Genomic DNA, 13,917 nt, shown 5'->3' with positions numbered 1-13,917 from the left:
GTGTGTGTGTGTGTGTGTGTGTGTACACATATTTTACAAATTAAATAGAGTAAACAATAAATAAAATATATAAAATAAAATATACAGAGTGAGACATGTGCAAAACAGTGGCGTTACTGTACAGTATGGAGTGCATAATGTTAAAGTTCCAGTAGTGAAGCTGAGGTGTCTATGAAGTGTTCAGCAGTCTGATGGCCTGATGGAAAAAGCTGTCTCTCAGTCTGCTGGTACGGGACCGGATGCTGCAGAACCTCCTTCCTGATGGAAGTAGTCTGAACAGTTTCAGATCATGGCATGATGTGTTGCTTTTTGTTGTCTTTTCACCTGCTTCACTTTGTCAAACAGAGTGATTTCTTGATTCAACAGGTCTCGCAGTAATCACGCCAAGTGTAGATAGCGTAGATAGTGAAATCGAACTCAGCTTTTCAAAAAGATGTGGCTAACCACAGTTAATTCATGATTTAACAAAGAGCTGACAATGGCTTCTTCACATGGGGCCTTCTTGGTTTGGATATTTTTTCCCATAATAATTGAAATCTTTTAAAAGCTGTATTGTGTATTTAGTTCTAGTTTTAGTGTTATCTTTGCCTGATGTTAAAATGTTTTTGCAGATCTGAAACATTTAAGTGTGACAAAGAGGCATAAAACTAAAAATCAGAAAGGTGGCAAAAACCTTTCAAGGCGCTTTTCTCTGATAATGTTAGCAAAGCTCTTAATTTTATGATGATAAATAATTATTAATGATGCAATAAAAGTCACTCTACCACTGGTGCTTTGTACTGTACAGCTGTAATTTTGTGGTGTTTATCAGGCTCATTACGTGCACCTCTGTTTGCAAAGACATCATTAAGCATGTATTTATTATATCTTTTGGGATCTTGCAATATTTTTCATCCTTAAAAATGAACAAACACAACACAATTCTTTCCAAGTAAATGTAATAATTTAATTTCTTTGTAATTATTCATAAATATAAAATTCAATATTGCACAGTGTGAAAAAAATCACCAGAAGATTAAAACATCTAAATTTCACAGTTGCTGATTGGATGAAGACATATGAAACTCTCCTTTAGCGTGAATCACTTTCCTTCTTTCTTAGACCACTCGCTGTATCCACCAGTATAATTGCATGCGCTGAAATAGAGAACAGAGATGAAAGATGTCAGAATATAAAAGCTGTTATTATTACATCATAAACATGCAGTAGAATGCTGCACATTTTTAAAAACAACAACAACAACAACAACCAAAGATGGCTCTCTACAGTCTTAAGGACTTATTGCCTTTGTGTTAATGAAGAAGACTTGGAGTTTTTTTAATGGGCCTTGTCCATGTATGTGTGTGTATTGTGTATTATAAGCAATAAATTATTTACGTCACATATCCCAGCTGTTGGACTTTGCCGATGGCCAGTCCTGATCGCCTGCCCGTCTGGCAGGAAAACACCAGCTCTGGTGCATCCAGCTGTGGCTTCTTTATGCCATACTTGGCCTTGAATTCCTCTGGATTCATTGCAAAAGCAGTCTCCACTGTATCAACTGAAGGAATCAAAGAAGAGACGAAGGTATAAAACATGAATATGCAAATGAAAACTTAGAGAAAACGTACAGAACTTGAAAAACAATCTCACGTGGGATATTGGTGCATCCTGGAATATGTCCTTTTGCTACCTCCTCTTCACTGCGGACATCAATCAGAATGAGATTTGGGCTCTTTCCCAGAAGAGCCTTCAGTTCCTCATAGGAAATATCCTTGGTACCTTGAACATGGCAGAAAAAACGTTTCATTAAATTAATTAAAACTACACCACTTTCTTTTTTAGATACAGGTTTTAAGTGACAAATCATCCTGACACAAAAATGCATTATTGATGATCATTGCCAAAGGAAACTAATTACTGTTCACGTGAAAGGTTAGATGAAATATGACACCTGCTTTACTTGTACAAAGGTACATGCAAACACGCTGATAAGGAAGGATGTACTAATGCAAACCGCACTGTGGCTACATGTCATTTGGCATGTGTAATGTAGTGATCCAGAGATCTTTGCTTCATTGTTAGTGCCGCAACAATCTAGCAATAATATTCAAATACATGTACATGACCCAGCCACTTTGTTAGGTACACCTGCTCAGCTGTTCATCATCTCAAAAATTTAATTAACCTGTCACACGGCATACAAGGCTCACCAAAAATTAAATAATAGAAGAGTCATTTCAGCATGGTCCAAATTCTCTAAAGCTTATTTATAGCAGCTACTGGAATCGATACCAAGAAGAACTGAGAAAGTTCTGAAGCTAAAAGGGGGTCTTGCTATCAAGGTGTACTTATTAAAGTGGCTGATGTAAATCGTCCTAGTTATTTAAACACCATAAGGTAAACAGAGTGTTGAGTTCAGCTATTAAAATAATTCGTTTCTCAATTCGGCTTTTAGTTTAAGTAGAAGATGGCCTGAAAAAGAACCTGACATTTAGCTCCCCTTTCATGCTATATTCCTTACAAGATAATTTCACTCGCATGTTGACTTGTTCTTATCATATAGTGTGATGAATATGAGCCTGTAAAATAGGAGTAAAGGTACACTGTCCTGACTGCCAGTGAAAATATGCAGATAATTATCAGCGGTTATTAAACCTGATTGTTTTTTCTTACTCGAATAACCGAGTAAGAAAAAACAATCAAGTCCTTAGGGAGACTTAAAAGCTTCCAGTTTGAGCTATTTATTGTTTGCTGAGTCATTCTTATCCTACAAAGTGAGGTTTCTTCATGTAAATATTTAGTAGTAAGAGAAATAAATGTGGGAAAATGAAACAGTTCAACAGAAGGACCCCAAAACAAGTTTAAGTTTACAAAAATATATAATTCAGATTTTTATGAAAGCACTCTATTACTTCTTCTTAAGCTACTGTAGTTTCGAATTGTTATTTTACAAATTGGTTACCCATTAAATTAGACGTGCTTCAATTCAGACAGCAATAAATATTTTATAGTTTGTTAACCTGGTTAACAAAGTTGCAGAGTGGGCTTAAAGACTCACCTGTGTTCGCCATCCTCTTTGTTGGGTGAAGTTGAAAATATGAATGGCATTAGCAATTATATATAATGGAATAATAATGCACCTTCTGCATGCATTTGTTTGGTGGCACCTCATTGGCTCACCTACTGGTAAAAGGTGGATCTTAGCCCTCGAGACTTCACTGCTTAGCCAATCAAATCAAAGTCTTACTCATTTGTTTCCCAAGTAAAAGCTAGAGGAGGTGTTTAGTGACTGTGCAAAAGCCTGTTTTACAGTGTATAGTTAGTGGCTTAAATATTTTTTACAAATGTTTTGTGCAAGTAAAAATTATGAGTGTGACATGCCTAAAGGATCAAAAGTAAACCAGTCTCAGTTCTTATAGTGCAGACACAATCGCATTATTAGAATGAAGTGAACCCAACCTTTAAGTGGAAACTAAAAAAAAAGAGGTTAACATATAGAGTTCTCGTTTAAATGATTTTATTTTTTAAAAAGCACTCAGCAGTGTCTATCTAAAAAAATAACATTTACTTTACATTCTGTCTTTGATAGATTAAAAAAACATCACAGATCTACAGAGGTTAATTTGCCAGCAAATAAAACTGTGGTGGCTGCAAAGTAGCATAATAAATGATTTGTTAACATTATTCCTCAACTTTACAGTCATATTCACTCATATTTACACATTCCTTGAAGAAGGAGTTTAAATAATGTTTAAATTCTACAGTCACTGATTACACCACTACAGAACTGCATTTGTCCAGATCACAGTGTTCCACATGTACTTTAGTAAGTCCATCAGTAGAGTCTCTCTTTCCCTTTCGAAACTTCTTATACTTCCCACAGATCAGAGCTGCTATTACAACCAGTAAAAGGAGAGCGACTCCTCCTCCTATAATCCAGGCCATCAGTGTGTGGTCAGAAGATTCATGCAATTCATACCGCTTACATGAAAACTCTGAAGGATCGCTGCTTCCTGCGTTGTTCACTGCCACCACACACACTTTAGTTCCCACTTCCAAAGATCTGACCAAACCCCGCCGTGACGCATCCCCAAACTTTGGGACTTCACTGTCCCTTCCCTCGATGACTATTCTGTACTCAGATACCACTGAAGATGGAGCACACCACTGCACCTGTATTTTCCCTCTGTCACTCCCCTCACTGACTGGAACCAGCGCTTGGATACGTGGTGAGTGAGGACGCACATTAGCTCCACTCATCCCAGGGCAGAGGCACCCAGTTTGCTCTGAAAGTGTAACACAGGGAACCTGGTTCTCCGAGCAGGGGTCGTACTCGCAGAGCTGGTTTTTCTGGTGTCTCTTTGGGACGTTCACCACCCTAGTAGGAGCTGTGGTGGTGTCGTATTCAATAAGGTCATAATCATCCTGGCCGTCTGAGCCCATGTCAGGCACGCGTATGATCTGTGAATGGGTGATGGGTGGGGAAGCAGACGCAGCATTGGTGAAGAAATGGGAATGCATGGGAGGCAAGACAAAAAAGAGAAGTGCCACCAGGTTCCTGCAAAGTGAGGTCATCTCTGTGAAAAGAAATGACAAGAATAAATATGGTCACTGGTCACTTTACAACCATAAATAGACTGATTGATGCAACCTAACCACAGCTTGTTCATTAACCTACTTCTGTATATTAAAAGTATTCCTATGTAATTTTCTTTAGTTATGATGAAGTAAATTACATAAGAAACGCACTGAAGCAACAGTCACTGTAGCAAAAAAAAGGAACTAGTTACCAGTGATGGGAATAACGGCGTTACAAGTAACGGCATTGCATTTGGAGTGGCACAAATAATTTGTGTGGCATCTTATTTAGTGCAGAACACCTGATTGTTATGTAAATAGTTTGAAATGGTTATTAAAAAAAACAAAACAAGGTAAAAGGTAAATGCAAATAACTGGTGTTTGCAAACGTTGTGCATAGGATTTTAAAATTGACAATTTATATTTGCATTTAAAGTTATGAAATATGATTCAATAAACATGTTTGTGGTTGTTACAGTAAAAAATACAACTTTTTCTACTCTGATTGTATGTTTTTTTGTCTGACTTTAGATCAATTGTGTTAAAACAGTTTATCAAAATAAAAAAAATCCTGCAAATTCAGACACGTGAGGTTGTGCTGAAAAGAATGATACCAAACAAGGCAAAGTAAATAGTTTTTAAAGGTGAAAAAAAATGGCTAATTATACCCTGGACCCCAGAGTGTTAAACTTTTAAAGTAATGCAATAGTTACTTTTCCTAGTAATTGATTACTTTTAGAATCTTGCAACTCAGTTACTAACTCAGTTACTTTTTTGAAGAAGTAACTTGTAACTATAATGAATTACTTTTTCAAAGTAACTTAACCCAACACTGCTAGTTACTGAATTTGGTTGAAATTTCCAATTAATAGTTCTGCAGTGGTGAAATAGTGAAACTTTAAGATTTGTTCTCCATTTTGGCACCTTAACACGTACTGTTAAGATGAACAGTAACTGTTAACATCTTAACTGTTAAAACAACTCCACGCTGTTTGATACAAAGACACATTTTTCTTTCAGTTCTCCTCTGCTCTTCGGTGTAATACTTTGGAGTTCAGATATAATCAGTCCCTCTCTTTTCAGAGAGCCATCAGGTGTGGAGAAAAGTAATGGAGGGAACATAAAAAAATAATTATTAATATTATTTTTTAGCTTTGAGACACTTAAGTTACCTTAGCAGTATGCTTGGTATTACTATCCCGTTGCAGGATGACTTGCGGTCTAGATAACAGGATAACAGATAGGTTTCTATGCACGTCAGAATTCATACACTTATTCTTCTTTTTTATACTAAGTTAATATACTGTGTTGTGTTGTTTGTTACGTTGTGATGTGTCATATCGTGTCGTGTTGTGTTATATGTAGTGCCGACGTAGGACAGTTTTTCCAATTTCATTGTACTACTGTACTATGTATGACTGTGCAATGACAATAAAGAGTTATCTTATCTTATCTTATTGTGCAACTGCCCTCAGCAGTCATATCAAATTCAAATTTCAAATTCAAATTCAAATTTTATTTGTCACGTACACAGTCATACACAGTACGATATGTAGTGAAATGCTTGGACAACTGCTCGTGACCTAAAGAAAACAAAAAAGGAAAAGGCTATGAATAAGATAGGAAATAAATATGAAAAATTAAAAAGGGTAAATTTAACTAGGAAGGAATAGAATATAAATTAAGGTTAAAAATGAAATAACTGTACAACACAAATTAGAATGAAGGGTAAATTTAACTGGGAAGAATAAGATAAAGATAAATATATAAATTAAAGTTGAAAATAAAATAACTGTACAACAAAATACACAATACACAATATAGAACTATATAAGAATGTATGAAGAAATCTAAATATAAATAAATATATACACAATAACAGCAGCTGTACAAGTATTAACCGGAAATGAAGAATATAGTGACCAGTGTTGTGCAAAACCAAAGTCCAGAAAGTCCAGTGTGTGTGTAAGAACTGTATGTGTGGGTCAGTACTGTGTGGTGGTGTGATTGAGAGACCGTATCGCCTGCGGGAAGAAGCTCCTCCTCGTCAGAGGAGATAAGCTTGCTAGCACCTGTGGTGGCCATAACATCCTCACCACCATTTTTAAAAAACAAGCTTTAGATCTTGGGCAGTTCTTCTTTGCCTCCACACTTTGATCTCGCTCTTACTCTGATACAGCTTAATCTTGTTCTCGTCTGTCCATGACGCCTTATTTTTCAGAATTCTGCAGGCTCGTTTAAGTACTTTTTAGATTTAAACTGTAGTCTGGCCATCCTGTTTTTGTGGCCATTTAGTGGTTTGCATCTTGCTTCTGTATTCTGTTCATGAAGACTTCGAAGTCGCTGACAAACACAAACACATACCTGCCCCCAAAGATCTGTTTCTTTACCATAGTGAGGGTTCTTTTGTCCTCAGCAGTGGTCTTCGTTGGGTTAATCGTCCCTTTGTGATTACAGGGCTGATGTCTTTAACTGTTTTATTCTTCTCATAATACCTTTAGCTTTTTCCTGTTGTTGAACAATGGCAACTACAGACTCTGTAGAAGCAAGTATAAGTAACGTATCCCTACGCTAATGGACCAATGTCCAACTTTGATAAGATAAGTGGAAGAGAATGGCTGGCTGGCTGGCTGGATGGATGGATAAATGGATGGATGGAAAGAGTGGCACTGGCAAGCAGAGAAAAATGCATCCTTGTCCCAAACATTATGGAGGGTAATATATAAAAGAAGAGAAAGATAAAAGAGTTTTTTAAGTCTGGTAATACATAAAATAAAATTCTTTGGCTGGATTCGAGGCACCAGGATGCTGTTTGCCTTGGTTTACAGCTCATAAATGCTCTTGTGTACACTCAAACATCTGCAGTGTCCTGTCCTGTAAACACGGATAGATAAATAAATACTGAGTGCGGGAAGACAAGTACAACTACCCCATCAGCACTACCATTGTTACCTGGCAGAAAGCCAGGGGAGTTTTGTGGGAACCCAAAATGTAGAAAAAGCCGGCTGGCTTTCATTCTGGTCAGTTTACAAAATTATTCATAACAGTCAGAAAACATTTTTCATGCTGTTAAACGATAATACTTATGACTAAACCTCTAAAAATAAAACATGGAGCAAAGAAAATACTGAAATGGGTCTACAGTACCTGCTTAATGCTGATGGATGTGTCAAGTCTCAAGTCTGAAGTTCTTTGTTTCCACTGTGGCTGCTCTCACCGTGTGCTCCCGACTGTTCTCAGTCTTAAGCTGTTTCTCTCAGACTCTCTCCTCCTCCTCATCTACACCCCCTCATCATTCTCTCCCTTCTGGGCCTCCCCCCACCTCCTCTTTTTACTCTTTTTTCACTTCTTCCCATTTGTTTTTCTTCCAACTGACCAGCAGTGCTCTTTTATTTTGTTAATCCGTGTCTGGAATTTGTGTTTGAATGTGCGTTACGAGGGAGAGGGGGAGAGTCGCCATGTGTCTGTGTGCTGCTCAGCATATTAATTTGCTAAGTAACAGCGGGAGACAGGCTTGTGCTTGTTGCTCGGAGTGTTTTTCACAATCTGTAGGTGTAGCTGTCTGTTTTTCCATGTTATATGCAGGTGTTATTATGGAAGGGAACAGCACATAAGGTCACCTAACTACGTGTTTATTTGTGCTTCTCAGAGTCAGGAGGGGGGTGAGGAATGCTTGGGTGTATTTATTAAAGTTGTCCTGCATCTCTTGTAACCCCTCATTGTGAGACATTGGAGAGAAACGATGGAGGTTTGTTTTGTTTTTACCCTTTTATGGGATAAAGCTGGCAGAGTACACATTTTTTCTTTCTTGTTCCAAATGCCACTGTGGCACAGAATAGAGGAAAAGTACCAGCGCAGGAGCCTCCTTTTATCGTTAAAGATTCACTCAACTCATATCACTGACATCTCTGGATTCTTCATTTCAGAAACAATTCCTAAGATCTTTGGCCGTTTTTAGTCAGTAGAGTCACGCTGAGTGTTTTATACAACATTACAGTTCTTTGTTTGGGAGGATGATGATTGGCTTCTTTGTGTGTAAAACAAAAAGTATACAGTGTGTTCAAAAAGTCATAATTGCCTTTGAATTTTCTTAGAATGATTATTTCGTTTAAATATGAGAAGATTTGAAGGCAAATCTGTTAAGGTTTTAGTGAGTATGAGTTTACATATGAGGGCAAAACGATTGAAGAAAGCTATAAATCTGTCCAGATAAAAATACAATAGAAAAGAACCTAAACATGCAGTCATTCAAAGTGGAACAACATAGTTACTGGGCCAGGTTGCTTATAACTTTAACTCTCAAAAAGAAGAAGCTGAAGTTGGAGCTTTAAGAATACACAAAATAACATAATATGAATCCACACTGGGAAAAGGTGTGCTGTGCACAAAAACTTAGATTTAGACCCGCATAGCTCTAAAGGGTTGAAAGTGAGGTGTAGCCTTTCATCTTTCATAACATCTACAGTCTTTCTCCTAATTACCTTTAAAAATTCTTCACTATCACATTTAAGACCTTGACTCTCTATGTGCTTGTTAAAAAGGAGTCTAGCTGAGTCATCAGTTAGGAAATTCTGTAACACATTTTCAGAGAAGAGCAGAGGCGCTTCACAAGTGGTTGTGCCTGTTGTGGGAAATGAAACAGTGTTGCACATCTTGGTTTTATTATCATGCAGAAGAAATATTGAATCCAAATGTTCTTTTCTCCCCAGCACAGCCTTGTTCAAAGGCTGCGATGAAGGATTAAAAAGCTGAATTGAAAAGTTCAGACTTTCAAACAGGTCAAGTGAAACAGATATGACTTCTCAGTTTAGACCTAATGAACGTTCCCAGGAGTCGTCAGATATCGATTATTTCTGAAATGTCATCTATTCCACATCTTTGGTCACTTGATATTCATGGTATTACCCTTAAGTAGTATCTCAGTGCTTACTGGATGAAGCAAACATTTGATGAACGCATTCACGTCCTCGGGATTAACTGTAATCGTGTTAGTCATGTCAAAATGGAAAACTTTCCATTTCCGAGTACTTTAATTTTTGAATGAAGACCTGTGAAACGTTCCCTGCTGTCACAGCTGTATTTTAATGTTTATCCAAAGACATTTTAAGGGACAATCTTGATACTGGGAGAACTTCCGGTTCTTAATATCTTATTTGGGGAAAAAGTTAGCAAAGCTTTTCAGTGGTTACATGACTGCTGATCCTGGGGTTATTTAAGACACTGAAGAACTATTTCAGCGGTTCTTCAAAGCCAAGTGCTAAGACCTGCTTTTAAAATGACTTGATTTATTGCTCATTAGCAATAAATGCAGATTATGTCTCTGAACAAGGCAGCGTAGCTTTTCTCCTTGCACTCCTGTGTTTAGTCAGTCAACCAAGCATGAATATAACATGTATCATTTATGTGTCATAACTGAGTAGAAAATTCAGGAAGAGCTACTGTAAATTCAGTAGGAAAGAGCATATTTAGAAAGGTCTCCTTAAGTCGTCCCCCATATGTATATTCTGTCTTCACGTTGTTTTGGCTACGTGAAACCACCATTTCTTCCCCTGTCTGACCCCCCCGTTTGCCACGTCAGAAATAGCTAAGTATCAACAGTTTCCCTGAAACTGTCTGGTACAGGTTTCTGTGGTTCATCAAGTTGAAGTCATTCATTTCAACATCCAGTCAATCCTTGAGGACAGTCCAGGATCTGTGATAACGATTCTTCTCTCATTACAGAAATACTCTCACATTTTCAGCACAGCAGTAAGTTTTTTCTTGCTTCATCCAGCTCAGCGTGGGCATTTTGCTCCATTGTTTTTTTTTTATTTTAAAATAAGCAAGATCGTGTTTTATGACACTAACAATAAAGAGAGCCAAAGAATTTCACTCTGCATGAACACAGTGTCAGATTAAAAGAAACATACAGAAACAGTGGCTTACAATAAAGATTTTTTCAAAGGTCTGCAAGCGACGACTCAGCCAACAATACATCTAGACAGACTCCAACACAGAGACCCTTCCATCAGCTTGTATGCTATTTGTGTGTGTGAGGTCACACTTGTGAGGGTAGGATTACGTCAGATAAAGAAGGAGCTCCTCTCTTCGTCAAATATGGAAAGCGGAATCGACAGAACGGAAATGGAAGCAAGTATCTGCTATTTTTAACACGCTACAGCCGATCAGCCAATTTTTTTTTAAAGATTAAATTTATTGCCTGTTTTTTTCATGTTCATTGTCAACTCTGGAACAACTACTTACATGCAAAAAAGTATACAGCATAGAGTCAGTGACTGACTATGTTCAGTAAATCTTGTGATCGTTGGGAGGTGAGTAATTCCTGGATGAATGGCTTGACTTCCTTATTCAGCTTTTTCTCTCAGGTAAAACCAAGCAAATGCAGGTGGCTGAAGGAAAACTATGCACAGACTGAGCTGATAGCTGATATAGTCACTGTTTTGTCTTCACTGGTTTTTCTAACATGCCCTTATGTACTGATAAGGTCAGCAGTTTTGTTAAAGGTGGAGATCATCACTAAGGAGGCCAAGCTTTTTCTTTTTAAATTACTTTCCGCGGTCAGTTTTAGGCCAGACTGTTTTTTTTTTTGTTTTTTTTCATAGAAACTGTGGTTCAGAGGTCCCTGAGGAATAAAGGAAGCCATAAAGATTGAGTCACATTACTTGAGATAGTGAGTTGCCTGCCTGTGCACATTCCCCTTTCTTTCCCTCCTACATGTTTGATCACGTTGCTGTATGTGACACACAGCCATGACCACATAGACAACTCCATGGTTTAAACTTGTGGTGTAGTAGTGGTTAAAAAAAATCCCTACTGATATGGAATTATTTTATTTATTATTTTCCTGAGTAAAACAACAATTATTCATTAAATAGGGAATCTCCTCTAACATATGTTTATTGAATCAAAATAACATCCCTTTAGTTTCCCATTCACGTATTCAGTTTCTGATTGATTTGGCGCGACTTAATCAAACTCATTCTCCAGTCCCTCTCATAGTCCATACGTCTCTGAGGATTTAAGCTATTTCTGTTTAAACAGGAAGCACTGCTATTGGCTAAATCCCAATCACCTTTGACCTCCCACTTCACTCAAAAGGAATCTCGTGGTAGGGTTATTACCAGACTCTGTGACGTTGTGTGAACCGCTACTTTCAGCTTAAAATAGCCGTGGAACTAGAATGCAGTCCCAGTCAGCGTGAAGTCACAGTGATCCTCCAGAGGATAATTGGAAACAGAAGTGTAATGTAGCAGTACTATGTGATGATGAGGTCCCACATTCCTAAATCTGGCCACAGTAGAGTGAATTATAAATTTGAATTGGATTTGTTTTGTTTTATTGGCCTTTTAAATCACACAGAGGGCTTTATTTCTATTTTCTTTTTCCCTTTCCCTTTTTTTCCCTCTCTCTTAAAAAACTTGAATGTGTGTAAAATTTTACGCTCTATTTTTTATTTTTTTTACTTTCATGTAGGCTTATATGAACCTTTTAATTTTTTCCCCTCTGTAAATAACTTTTTTCAATTTTGAATGGTGCTATACAAATAAAAAAATTAGTATTGTTATTAATTTGATTCCCCAATGAACTTACAATACCTATGCGTATTTTATTAATTATTTATGTGTCATGAATCGGATCAAATCTCAGACAAAATACAGACACCAGACAGACAGGGGGCTTAAATAAACAAGCATGTATTTTATTAAATTAAGCTCGTAGACATGTGGAATTGCTGTCAGTAGAAAGCAGGTATATGATGAATGTATCTGAAGGAAAGGAAGTTTACCAAAAGCAAACAAAACCCAAACCAGCCACTCTTCTCCCCAGCAGATGAGAGCGTGCTAGAGGGAAGGGAAAGTATTTTAGCATAGAGCCCCTTTTAAAAGCCATTAGCCAAGTTCCAACAGGCATGTTTCCGATAAGACCTGTCAGCCACACCTGTTTCCTACATAAAACTGAGGTTACATTCTAAAAGTCCTTCGCGTTTTCTTCATCCTACCCGCCTTTCCTTGGCCTTGATAAAAATGTCAACAAGGTCAATATGTCATGAAGACTCAGATAAAGAGAAGAGTGATGCAATGAGAATCCAAACTAGTCTCCTTAACAATGTAATTCAAGATGCCTGCAGTGTCAAAACTACAATGAAATGCAAAACGAGCATCTTAATTCACAACATGTTGTTAACTTCTTGTTATATGCAGGTCATTTAAAAGACAACGGTTTTACCTTCAAAGGTCGGAGTTTTAAAGAAGAAGAAACAAAGAGGGCCAGATTTAGAGTTTGTTGCAGCACAAAGCCTTCTTTTAGCATTAAAAGGCTACTGGATTTAAGATAGATAGGCCAGGTGAAAGCCTGTTGTGGTTCTGTCCTTCTAGCAGTGTTTTTTAATTTGAAATGAGAGGCGGAGATGTTATCAGAATCAGTAGGTGATTGGAACGTTGGATGGATGGCTGAAAGTTGAGTCAAGCCCAATTATGTCTGTTTCCCAATAATACTGGTACTTTCATGAAACAAACTAGAAACTAACTGAACCGGGCTCCCTTTTTCTCAGCAGTGCGCACACAATGAGTGATGTTTCTTTATTTAACTGTCAAATGCGGCTTTTGTTTTGTACTATGTGAACATGTATGATTAATGTCTGAATGCAAAACAAAAAAGATCCAATCTGATGATAAATAATTACTGTTCTTTGTAATATTAATGATGATAATTTGCACTAACACAGCTCTCCTCTGGATAAATCCTGTTCTCCAGTCTCATTCCTCATGACCCCTCTCACAGTGCCCAGTAATTTCTATTAGAAGAGATATCCTTCCTATCTGAAATATTGTTTGATGTCGTTCAGACTCTTCTCATTGATCTAACTTACCTTGTTGTGTATTATTTTGGTTAGTAGACCTATATCACCCCCTCCCTCTTGCACACTCACTGGGTGAACTGCTAATTTGTGCTGCTCTTAGTAGAATACTCAGTATTGCTGAAATGAACTGACGATGTGATCTAGTCTACCTCATTTCCTCCTCTTTGTTTAAGATATCCATGATAACTAAAGTAAAAGAAGTGAAATGAAATTACCCCCATCCATCACTCCCAGCTCAATCAAAGTAAAACCTAACCAATCATTATCCTAAAGGCAATAGACCTAAACAATAAAAAAAATAATTATAAAGAACCTTGAACTCACCTTGATGAATTAATAGAACTCATAATCTAGATTTACAGCACTAATATAAATATGTGTTTGTGGAAAAAATTCATCCATCAGCAAGTTTGATGATCAGAGTTCAGCTATGCATATAACAGCCTGTTGTTGAAAATGTAAACTATTGTGGTTCATGAATAATTGAAAGATTTATT

General features: G+C 37.2%; 2 protein-coding genes across 3 annotated transcripts; both read right to left on the bottom strand.

The window, feature by feature from the left end:
* Positions 1-921: 921 nt before the first annotated feature.
* Positions 922-3,159, bottom strand: LOC147338131 (thiosulfate:glutathione sulfurtransferase-like). 2 transcript variants are annotated; one of them, XM_086258139.1, is made up of 4 exons: positions 3,041-3,159; positions 1,633-1,761; positions 1,378-1,540; positions 922-1,136 (listed from the first exon to the last, which is right to left on the bottom strand). In XM_086258139.1, exons 1-4 carry the CDS (start codon positions 3,051-3,053, stop codon positions 1,082-1,084), a joined length of 360 nt encoding a protein of 119 aa, XP_086114265.1. In that variant the 5' UTR covers positions 3,054-3,159; the 3' UTR covers positions 922-1,081. The 2 variants fall into 2 exon arrangements, with proteins under 2 accessions (XP_086114265.1, XP_086114258.1); XM_086258132.1 differs by lacking the exon at positions 3,041-3,159 and having other exon boundaries at positions 1,633-2,168.
* A 323-nt stretch (positions 3,160-3,482) lies between these two features.
* Positions 3,483-7,835, bottom strand: LOC147338130 (LRRN4 C-terminal-like protein). Its single transcript, XM_086258122.1, has 2 exons — positions 7,708-7,835; positions 3,483-4,559 (listed from the first exon to the last, which is right to left on the bottom strand). The coding sequence occupies exon 2, from the start codon at positions 4,555-4,557 to the stop codon at positions 3,754-3,756; it is 804 nt and encodes a 267-aa protein (XP_086114248.1). The 5' UTR covers positions 4,558-4,559; positions 7,708-7,835; the 3' UTR covers positions 3,483-3,753.
* Between the last annotated feature and the right edge of the window lie 6,082 nt (positions 7,836-13,917).

The sequence above is a fragment of the Aulonocara sp. 'chitande type north' Nkhata Bay genome, linkage group LG2 (genome assembly GCF_057382095.1).
Source record: "Aulonocara sp. 'chitande type north' Nkhata Bay isolate Kocher_YH1m ecotype deep benthic linkage group LG2, A_spYH_male_GT1.1, whole genome shotgun sequence".
In the NCBI taxonomy this organism is placed as follows: domain Eukaryota; kingdom Metazoa; phylum Chordata; class Actinopteri; order Cichliformes; family Cichlidae; genus Aulonocara; species Aulonocara sp. 'chitande type north' Nkhata Bay.
Note: the sequence above shows the minus strand (reverse complement) of the source record. Positions and strands in the feature narration are given on the sequence as shown.

What these genes read in the sequence shown, in the direction of transcription:
- LOC147338131 (XM_086258132.1), bottom strand. Translation starts at nt 1,867, where the DNA reads ATGCATTTTTGTGTCAGGATGATTTGTCACTTAAAACCTGTATCTAAA. An exon ending in AGGATGCACCAATATCCCAC is followed by an intron (nt 1,541 to 1,632) that starts GTGAGATTGTTT and finishes TGATTCCTTCAG; the next exon opens with TTGATACAGTGGAGACTGCT. An exon ending in CAACAGCTGGGATATGTGAC is followed by an intron (nt 1,137 to 1,377) that starts GTAAATAATTTA and finishes TCTCTATTTCAG; the next exon opens with CGCATGCAATTATACTGGTG.
- LOC147338130 (XM_086258122.1), bottom strand. Translation starts at nt 4,557, where the DNA reads ATGACCTCACTTTGCAGGAACCTGGTGGCACTTCTCTTTTTTGTCTTG.